The sequence below is a fragment of the Terrapene carolina genome, unplaced genomic scaffold (genome assembly GCF_002925995.2).
Source record: "Terrapene carolina triunguis isolate 2854851 unplaced genomic scaffold, T_m_triunguis-2.0 Scaffold49, whole genome shotgun sequence".
In the NCBI taxonomy this organism is placed as follows: domain Eukaryota; kingdom Metazoa; phylum Chordata; order Testudines; family Emydidae; genus Terrapene; species Terrapene triunguis.
This window is the reverse complement of record NW_020664400.1, coordinates 3,076,620-3,087,077: the sequence shown is the minus strand read 5'-3', so window position 1 is coordinate 3,087,077 and position 10,458 is coordinate 3,076,620. Positions and strand designations below refer to the sequence as shown.

Sequence of the window (10,458 nt, the reverse complement as noted above, 5' to 3'; positions counted from 1 at the left end):
GCAGGACATTCGCTTCTCCTTCATGCTGCTGGATTCAAAGCCAAGGGCCCAGCTTAGCGGCCATCCCTGGCCCTGTTGCTTAGCACCCTCCCCACGCACTGATCCAGGGGCTCAAGGACACAGACTTTCTGGCACTCGCTCCTTCCTTGCATGGGACTTGGGCTGGCTAGGCAGCCCTGGAGAACAAAGCTCTCCCCATAGCAGGGGGTACAGAGACAAGGCCTCTCTCTCCCCATCCCCCTGGCCTGGAGGGACCCCGCCTAGTCTAGCAGTGAGATTGGAATTCAGCTTCTAGGGCCCAGCCAGTGCCTGGCCGCTTTCCGATCGGCTGCCACGAGGGGACGGCGATTTACCTGACAAGACAGGCCCTGGCAGCCCCTGGGGCCACACACCCCAAGGCTTCGCGTCCCAGCCAAGTATCAGGGTTACGGGCTGGGCTCGGGACAGGGACAGCAACATTTCATTCATCCCGCACCTCCGGGCCGCCGCCAGCGCTAGATCCCCCCAGGTTTCCCGGGTCATTCCAGCAAAGCCGGTCTCGGCCCCCCGCTGCCGGGTTCCCGGGGCTGGTGCAGCAGGGACCCTGCAGCGCTGCCAGCTCTGGGGCGGCGGGGGGCGGGGTGGGTCCCGGCTTCTCCACCCAGGGTCTTGCAGCGCCCGCGCCCACCCAGCGCCCCCGGAGCGAGGTCGGACAGACGGGAGCCCGCACCACCCTCGCTCGCGAGCTCACAAACCCGGGGGCCAGTGGGGGGGGCGGACCCAGATGTGTGGAGGGACCCGGGTCTCTGGGGGGCAGATCCGGGTCTGTGGGGGAAGGGGGCCGGGCGCGTTCCCACCAAGGGGGGGGAGGGTCTCTTACCCGCTCCCCGCCGCAGCCTCCCGTCCCGGCCCCAGCGCGCCGGGGTTGCCGGCTCCACACGGACCTTTAAGGGGCCAGGCCGGCCCCGCCCCCGAGCAACTGACCGAGGCGCGCAAGGCCCGACGGGAGCTGTCGTTTCCGAGCCATCCCAGTGCAGGACTACAACTCCCGCCATGCAGCGCGAAGCGACCGCAGCCGGGACAATAGAGCGGAGGGGGCTGGGGCTGGGGCGGAGCTCTATCGGACGGGGCGGGGCTTCTACGACGGACAGGGATCCCTGAGAAGGGGCGGGGTTTGACGTTTGAATGATGGGGGGGGGTCAGGCTGGACTGACCCATCTCTGAGATGGGGAGGGGGAGTCAATGTTTCCCCTCCCTCGGGAATTCCTGTGTTGCAGGTTCGAGTCCTGTCCTCGGCACAGGTCGGGGGGGGGGGGGGCAATACGGGGGGTCCTGCCACAGGTCCAAGTCCTGAATTAGGGGTCCCAGCTCGGAGTCCAAATCCTGGCTCTAGGCTGAGTCCAGGCCTTTGGGGTCTGAGGTCAGGAGCCTGGGCTGCAGCCAGGGGGGTGTTCGTATCCCACGCAGATTCAGGAAAAGGAGGAACAGATATTACCACAGAGCGGGTGGGAGCTGCACAGGGCTGGTGCCCCTGGCCCTGCCATGCACTCTGGGGTGCCCTGCTCACATTGTGCACCATCCTTAACACCCCCCTGGCTGCTGGCTCCCCTCCGCCCCAATGGATCCAACCATCCCCAGACAAACAGCCTGGCAGTGGATCAGCCCAGAACACAGTTGCCAACTTTCCCGCAGTAACTAAGCACCTCGACTTTCACAATAAGCCCAAAATCAAGCTAGTCCCATCAAGTCAAGGCCAAAACAAGCCAATCCCTAAGAACCCCAACACTCCATGTGACTAGATCCCCCCGGCGTGCAGTCTGGGGCCTGCTGTGCACCCCTGACTCTCTCCCCCCCTTGACCCTGCTTGCCCCCCCCCTTTGCTGGGAGCTAATAAAACAAAAGAAGCAACTACAACAAGCTACAAGCTCCAAACTAGCCAACAAGCAACTCACAAGCCAATTAAGCCAAAAACAAGCCCAATTTCTGCGTTTTTTCCACAGGTTTGGCATGTCTAGCCCAGAAGCTTTCCGCCTCCAGGAGAGGCTGGAAATGATCCACCCAACCTCAGTGCTGCCCCGTGCCACCAGCTCCGTGTGGGCGAGATCTTGTGGCCATGCCGGCAGTGACGCCTCTCCCTGCCAAGTGCTGGGGTCAGGGGCCTTGCCCCATCCTGCCAGCCATGTAAACCAGATGATGAGGGCGAGGATCAGGCCCCATCCCCCACCACACAATCCCTCTTCAGCCACAATCCTATGGGTGTCAGTGGGGCACCGGTTGCTTTCGGGCCTTCCCTAGGTCTGGAGAAGCCTGCAGCCTGCGACTCACCCTCTCTGCCCTCCAGGACCCTGCCAGCGCTGACCCCAGGCCTCCAAGAAGAGGCGGGTTAAGCTTTTGTGGGGCCCTGGACCAAAGCAAGTGGGGTCCCCTCCCCCACATTCTCCTGCCAGGGAAATGAGGTTGGGATGTGGGGGCTTCCCCTGCTCCCCGGCAGGAGCGCTGGGTGGGCAGGCGGAGTGAGTCGGGGCATGGGATTGCCCATTTTTTTGTCCCCCCTAATTGGCCAGGGTCCCTGGGCACGGGCTCCATTGACCCAGTGACTAATCTGCCACTGCCTCCAAGCCAGCAGCCACGACTGCATTGTCGGTTACCCACATCACCCTTGGAGCCCCAACATCCCAGCCAGCGGGAAGGGGGCTAATCTCGGATCTGGAGATACACCACAGCCGAGCCTGGGAGATTATAAACAAGTCCCCTGGTTATTCCCAAAATCACTCCTACCCTGGTGGCCGCAGGCCCTGGGATGGGAGACCATGGATCTGACAACCCAGGGCCCGTTCCCCACTGGCTGTAGGTTTCTGGGCCGTGCTGCTGCCAGGGTAGCGGGGTGAACGAGAGCCGCGAGGAGCAGGGCAGCTGGGCGGGGACGCTGCTGACAGCAGACTGGGGTGAGGATGGGGGGAGCGAAATGGAAATTCATCAGGTCCCAGCTCAAAGCAGCTCCAGGAGTCAGCGTGTTGGTGGGCTGGAGCAAAGGGGCTGGGACTCAGGGCTCCTGGGCTTTAGCCCCATCGCTACCACAGACTATGTGACCTTCTACACACCACTCCCCACTCCGTGCCTCAGTTTCCCCAGCTGTAGCCTGGAGGAGAGAGCACTGCCCTGTGCAGCTAGGTCGCTCCTGCATGCAGTGGCTGGGGATCCCTGGCTGGCAGGCGCTGCAGATTCCCAGCGGTGGGTGTCATGCTCTGCCCTACACTCAGATCCCCTCACCCTTGGGTTCGAATCTGTCCCATGCTGCCCGTTGGGTGGCTGCTGTGTAAAGGGAGCCTGAGGGGACTTGGTGCAGGTCGTAGCAGGGCAGGTGTCACCCCTCCTTGCTAGTCCCAGCAGGAAGGCCATGGGCTGAATCCCCTCTGCTCCCTAGAGGGCATCCCCCCAAGCAGGGCTGAGATGGGCTGCCTAGAGGGGGGGGTCACTCCCCCTGGACCCGAGCTGTGGCTAGAGGCCTTGTGGCTCCAGGGCTGTGAAACAGGAGAGTGCTTCTCATGGGTAAGAGAGCCTAGGACAGCTGGGTCCTTCCCACAGCTTGCCACGCGCCCGCAGGCACAGGGGATATCAGGCAAATAACCCATCTCCAAACCTATCCGAGAGAACCCCTGGCTGCTCCGGGATGACCGGCGCCAGAACGAGCCCGGATCCCCTGGGGCCCAGTTGGTTACGCACCGTGCACTTGGCAGCAGTCTAGAGCCCTGGATTCACAGCAGCGTTTGGGGGCAGCGACGGGCGCAGGCTTGTTACAAACCTCGGCTGACAAGCTCGTTTGGTGGACATGGTTGGATGCCACGTTCCATGGCCTGGCCATGGCCCTGGGATACCCTGGCCCCCTCAGAGCCGCTGCTGACGCCAAGGGGAGCTGCACAGAGATGGGGGAGAACGTGGCCTGCAGGTAGCAACTCTCATAGTTATTCCTAGGCCCTTCTTGTCGCATCCAGCATGGCCTGATAGGAGCCTCTGCTTCCCTGGAGGCCAGCCCTGCCCCATTTCTCTCCCCCGCTCCCTTGGCACAGTGCATCTTTCCCGTTCTTCCCGTCAGCCGTTGCCACCCGGGAGTGCCCCCCCGTCCAGCTGCTCGAAGGATCCGCAATAGGACACCGAACACAGACACTGAAAGTGCCATCAATGGGCTTTGGAGTCAACACTGGGCTCAGTGCAGCGTTCGCAGCTCTCCGAGCCCTTGCTTCAGGCTCTCTGCAGACTCAGGTAGGCAATGCTATCTCACAGGGCACGTTTTCAGGGGTTTCTGCACTACCCCGCTGGCTGGACATTCCCTTTGCGGTTCAAACGAAGACCGAGATGCCGCAGGATTTGAACGTGCCACGCAGGCCGCAGAAATACATCCAGCGGGCGGGGTCCGGCTCGGACACTGCGGCTGTAAACTCTGAATGGTAAACAGACACCCGAAGACCACCTTTCTGTGTGAAACCGGTGTGCCTCCCAGAGCTCCCACCACCCCGCAGACCCCCATTACTGCAAGAACGTGACAGAAGGACAAGTATTTGGCCATGCAACCATTGTGTGCAAATGGCTGCATGGTCCAATCCCACTGCAGGAAAGGTGACTATTCTCTTCCCTTTAATTTCAGGAAAGCCATGTGGCTAGTGGTTAGACCACGGGTTTGCTGGGTGACCCTTGGGCTTTCCCCTCCTGTGCCTCAGTTTCCTCTTTGGTAAAATGGGGATAGTCATGGCGCCCATTGCAAGCGCTTTGAGCTCAGTGGCAGGGTCGTTCTGTGCGTAGCTAGACATGAGCAGGGTCTGAAAGTGACCCAGGCACAGAAAGGTTTGCGGGATTGTCTGAGTATCTGGATTGTGGCAGTGCCTGGGACGCCACACAATGAAAAGGCAGCCCCCCGCCCGCGATTTGTGCCAGTTTAGTGAAACCAGCGTCGCCCCCGTGAGGACACACTGATTGCATGTCAGCTTGAACCAGTTCCCAATCCTCTGAAGTTAAACTGCTAGAACCTGGTTCAAACAGAGACGTGCACATGGGAGGGTTTTGCTCCATTTAAAGGGAACAACTCTCCATGCAGGCCCATCTACCAACCGGCCTTGGGGGCAAGAATCTTCTCCTTCAGGCTCATGCGAGTTCTGGGCTCAGCGAAAACTGATTACTGCCCCCCACACCCGACGTGCCAGAGAAGCGGATGAGTCGCCCTGCCCCAGAGCAGGCCCTAGTGGGAATTATACCCTCCCTCAGGTGGCCCCACCTCTCTGCCCTCGGGGGAGGTGGCCGATGGGTGTGGGAGTGAGTGTAGGGGGCGAGCTGTCCTCCAAGGGGGGGGCCCTGGTGGAGAGGCGACCTAACACCACGGGGGACTGGGCAGCACAAGAACTGCCTCCTGCTCAGTGCTCAGGACAGGGAAGCTGGACTCCTGGGTTCCGTTCCCAGCTGTGCTGCTGACCGGCTGCCTGAGCTGGCCCGAGTCATTTCCGCTCATTGCGCCTCAGTTTCCCCACCAACTCAGGGGGCGGAACAGCAGCCGAACTGCCTCTCCAGATCCCGGGGGGGAAGGAAGAGCTGCTGGCGTGTGCAGCGCTCGCCGGGGCCGTGGCAGCAGTCAGATGAAATCACACGCCAGGGGTCAGCATTGCGTAGCGACGAGGGCACCAGGCTGGCGCTCAGGGGAGCGGGGCCCATTCCTAGCTCTGCTGGGTGACCTGGGCCAGGCTGATAAGACTTGTCCATTTCAGGGGAGGGGCGAGGATGAGTCGAGGACCGCGCCCTCCCCAGTTCTGACGCCCAGGAGACAAAGGGGGTCAGGGGCTAGAACACCCCCAGGGCGTGGCCCCAGCGATCCCCATCCAGGCAGGGGTCGCACAGGAATGCTTGTTACTACACAGCCCAGTTCTGTTTTGTCAGGACATTTATTGGTGCCGCGAGCACAGGGCCCTGCGGTCCTGGTGCCGAGAGCTCCCTGGGGCAGGCCTGGCTGGCCATGGCACTGGAGCACGGGGCTCATTCATTTCTCCAGCGCCCCGGGGCCAACAGGCACTAGAGCCGAGATGCCTGACGCAGCCCGGCGCCGAGGGGGCGGTTCCACCATGCGTATAGGGCAGATCCAATGGGGTTCGGCCGGTTCCCCCACCCAGGACACAGGGCGTCCCCTAAAGGGCTCAGTGGCACATTCCTGCCTGGGTGGGGGTATGGGGCCCATGGGAACCTCTCAGGGACCAGCCCAATCCCGGTGCCCTCTGGCCACCGCCCCAGCTGCCAGGTCCCGTGCTGTATGCTGGCCAACAGCCTGGCACCTTCAACCAGCCATAGAGCTCCCTTAAACAAGACAGTCTGCCTGGGTGTGAGCCCCCCGTGGGAACTGAGCCAGAACAGGGAGCAGCTCAGCCACCCATAGAATGGAGGACAGGGGACCCCAGGAGGTGGGAGTTGGGGGAATGGGGATGGGAGACCCTGGGGGCATGGAAGTCAGGGGGCAGGTTGACGGGGAAGCCAGGGGGAATGGGGGCAGGGAGACCCTAGGGGGATGGGAGGGTGGGGGTGGGCGGACCCTGAGGGGAGAGGGGGCGGGGGGATCCTGGGGGAGGGGAGGCTGGAGGACCATGAGGGCAGAGTGGCTTCATGGGGCCTGTCAGCACCGGTGCACCCTCCAGGCATTACCAGGCTGGGCAAGACTCCTCCCCGCCAGGCTGTGCCCAGGGCTTCATCTGCCCCAGTTCCCAGGACCCCCAGGCCGCCCCGCTCAGGATCCCTACCTAGCAGCCAGCTCCTTCTGGGGGCACCAGCGCTGGGCCCTGGCTGCTGGGGGTGGCTGGGAGCGGCAGGGAACAAACCCGTTCAGCAAGTCTGTGGGAGCTTGGGGCAGCCGGGTTCTCGCTCCCCGGGGCCACAGCCTCCAACACCCCCAGCCAGGGTGTCGCAGCTCTCACTCTGCGCCCAGCTCCCCACCCAGCACGGCCACCACAGGCCTCAGCGCTTCGCCCGCCGCTTCCGCAGCTCCTCCTGCACCCGCTGCCTCAGGGCCTCACGCAGGGGCGGCTCCAGTGGGCTCCGGGCACACACCTTCTCCGTCACCTCCTCAGGGCTGTCGTCCTGCAGTGAGAGGGGCAGGGCCTGCATCAGCTCCGGAAACTCCTGCCACCCAGCTCCCGCATGCGCCCAGCCCTCCCTCCTGGCGGAGCGAGCAGCTGAGCGCCAGCTCCCTGCACCGCCCCAGGCAGCATGTGCTAGGGCCCCAGCATGCCCCAGCCGGACAATCCTGTCACTCTGCGCTGGCTGCAGCCTCTGCCATGGGGTCTGCGGGCCCTGGCTCCTGTCTGTAGAAGGGGAGGGCCGCTGGGCCGGCAGCTGGCATGTGGAGGTGCCCTCTGCCCCCGGAGAGACGGGGGAGCAAGGGGAGAGGGCGAGAGACACCAACGGGATGGAGGGACCACACAGAATGCTAGGAGTGACAGCACCCCCTGCTGAGCCCCCTACCCTGCTCTCCGCATCACGGGGCCCCGTCAAGCAACTGCCCCACTCCCCAAACCACGGCGCCCCCTGCCGAGCCCCCCCCCCCACTCCCCACACCACGTGCCCCCTGCTCCACTCCCCACAGCACAGAGCCCCCTGTCAAGTCCCCCGTCCCACTCCCCAAACCACGGCGCCCCCTGCTCCACTCCCTGTAGCACGGCGCCTCCTGCTAAGCCCCCCACCCTGCTACCCACAACACGGTGCCCCCTGCCAAGCCCCACACCTCCTCCCCACAGCACGGCACCTTCCGCTCCAGTCCCCACAACACGGCGCCCCCTGCCAAACCCTACACCTGCCTCCCCACAGTACAGCCCACCCCACTCCAGCCCCCTGCTGAGCCCCCCACCCCTCTCCCCACAGCACAGCACCCTCCGCTCCAGTCTTCACAACACAGCGTCCCCTGTTGAGCCCTCGCCCTGCTCCCCACAGCACAGTGCCCCCTACTCCACCCCCTGCAGCACGGCGCCCCCTGCTGCACCCCATAACCCTCTTCCCTGAGCTGAGCCCCTGCCCTGCTCCCTGCAGCCCAGGCCCCTTAACACCTCGCTCAGTCATTGGGGTCAGCACTGACACAGGGGGAGAGCGCTCCCTACTAGCTCCCACCCTCTCCTGCCAGGAGATCCCCTCCCTGCCGCCCTGTTCTCCTGCCACCCCCTGCCTGGTTTGCCAGGCACATACCTGGTGTACAATGACCGAGATGACCTCGCCGCTGTCGGCCTCATACTCTAGGCAGAAGAGCTCTGTGCCGCGGGGGTCTGGCTCTGTGCTGGAGCTGCTCTCGCTAGACCCCTCGTACTCCAGGCCGCAGGCTGGGTCAGCTCGACCTGGGGAGCGTAAGGGAGCCGATGAGGGGAGTGTGGCCAGGCGGTGCCTGCACCCACCCAGAGAAAACAGGGCATGGACGCAGCAGTCTGGAAATGGAGTCCTTGAACCTGGCACCAGGAATCCATCAGATTTAAGGGGCGTTGACCTAATGCCCCTCAATCCCGACCCGCAGCCCCCTGCTAGCTCAGCCCTGGGATCCCCACTCCACAGCCCTGCTGCTGCCCCTCAATCCCGACCCGCAGCCCCCTGCTAGCTCAGCCCTGGGCTCCCCACCAGCTCTGCCAGTGCCCCTGAATCCCGACCCGCAGCCCCTCAGAATCCTGCTAAGCAGAAGTGGCCAATCGTGATCATCTTTGGACTGGGATGGGCACCAGTTAGGAGGCCCAGAGCCAGGTCCTGCGGGCGACCGTCACTGGGATTTGGACCCAGGGCTCTGGGCGAAGGGACCGCGTGGTTAAACCCCTGCTCTGTGGCGCTGCCAGTGACCAAGGAAAGGGCTGGGCATGCCAGGCCTGTCCCCATCTGATCCCTCAGCCTGGCCACGGCCCAAACCTGGCTGGTCGGTCAGCCGCCCCTTGGAACTGACGCCCGTCGCACCAAAGGTGCAGACACGGTGCTGGGGGGATTCTGGACTCGCCCCCACCAAACTCAATGACTTGGATCAGCACAGGAGCTAACAACGCCTGGGCAGCCCCCCCAATGAGGGCTGAGGGGGAGGCGCCCCCACTCTGCTGTACACATGCCCCATCCGCTCCCCAGTGGGAGCACAGAAAGCAGGGCGCCAGCTGTGCTCACTTCTCCGGCAGGGGTGGTACACCTGCTGGTCGGGTTTCCTGGGCCGGGGCGGGGTCGGTGTGTGCCTCTTCTTCACCTTCTCCTTGGCCTGCTTCATCTCCCGGTCGTAGTCGTCCCTGATGGGGAGGAGAGTGAGGCCTGGGGCTGCAGCTGGGTATGGGGCTGGGAGCCGGGACAGGCCTGCCTGGAGATGCCATTGATTTGCCACACCTAGGGGGGTGCACGTGGGGCGTGTTTGCATAGGCCTTGTGGCAGGGCGAGGGGCTGGTGCTGGGGGGGGGGGGGGGGGGTGTTACCTGCCCCATCTTACCCTGTTCTCCAGTGCCCCCCCCCTTACAGGTTATCTGCAGAGGGGGATGGGGGATAGGCACCTACCCTTTTCACCCAGCTAGAGAGAGGCGTCCTGCTTGCTGTTTGCATTAGTAGTTGGGGTCCCATTCCCACCCAGCCCCGGAGGCTCCACAGCTGAACAGAGAACTGGCAGGGCTGGTACACAGATGCCATGCCCTTGACCCGAAATGTGCCAGGGTGGGGGCAGGCGTGACCTGGGAGGGGGTTGAATACCAGCCCCCCCAGCCGGGGTCTCCCAGGCCTGCACCCAGTGAGGGTCCAGCTCCCCCAACCCTTGCTGGCGGGGGGGGGGGTCTGCAGGGCTGGGAGGTCTCATGTGGGCGGGGGTTCCCTGGGGGCAAGGACCAGGAGTCCCAGCCCCGGGACGGGGTCAGGTACTTGGGGGGGTGTCCGCGCACAGGATCCGGCACTTGGAGATCCAAGGGGCGGGGTCCGGGCCAGGTGCCGGTGCCGGGAGATCCGGGGTCCGGTCCTGGTGGGGCAGGGTTCGGTCCCGAGATCCGGGGTCCGGTCCCGGGGAGTTCGGGGGGCAGGGTCCGGTCCCGGAGGTCCGGGCCGGTACCTGGCGACCTGGTTCCGCCGGATGTGCCGCACGAAGCCGTGGCTCATGTCGAGCCGCCCCCCCGGCCGGCAGCCGCCCCAGGCCGGGCCCCGCTCCGCCTCCGGCCCCGCGTCCATCGGCCCCCGCCTCGCCCAGCGCCGGAGAGCGGCGGCGCCGGGGCCCTGAGACCCGCCCCCGGCCCCGCCCGGCCGAGCGCGGGGAGCCGCGAGAGACTGACTCAGACCCCGGCTCCTCCGCACCTGGTCAGGCCCCCCCGTCCCCGGGGCCAGCCCCTCCAGACCGGGATCAGCCTCCCGGCCCCAGTCCCCGGTCCGGAGCCTCCCACCCCGGGACCAGCCCCCCGCGTCTCCCTAGGGCCGCCCCCTACCCGGGGCAGGCACCTGCACCCCCCTGGAGCAGAGACCATTCACCCTCATCCCCAT

At 64.7% G+C, this 10,458-nt stretch overlaps 1 protein-coding gene across 1 annotated transcript; it reads right to left on the bottom strand.

The window, feature by feature from the left end:
* Positions 1-6,960: 6,960 nt before the first annotated feature.
* On the bottom strand, positions 6,961-10,152 carry LOC113407633 (UPF0561 protein C2orf68-like). The gene is made up of 4 exons (XM_026656765.2): positions 10,037-10,152; positions 9,124-9,239; positions 8,182-8,327; positions 6,961-7,083 (listed from the first exon to the last, which is right to left on the bottom strand). The coding sequence occupies exons 1-4, from the start codon at positions 10,150-10,152 to the stop codon at positions 6,961-6,963; spliced, it is 501 nt and encodes a 166-aa protein (XP_026512550.1).
* Between the last annotated feature and the right edge of the window lie 306 nt (positions 10,153-10,458).

Coding starts and splice junctions, on each gene's coding strand:
- LOC113407633 (XM_026656765.2), bottom strand. CDS start 10,152: ATGGACGCGGGGCCGGAGGCGGAGCGGGGCCCGGCCTGGGGCGGCTGC. Junction 9,240..10,036: donor CGGCGGAACCAGGTCGCCAG/GTACCGGCCCGG, acceptor CCTCCCCATCAG/GGACGACTACGACCGGGAGA. Junction 7,084..8,181: donor TCTCGGTCATTGTACACCAG/GTATGTGCCTGG, acceptor CTCTCACTGCAG/GACGACAGCCCTGAGGAGGT.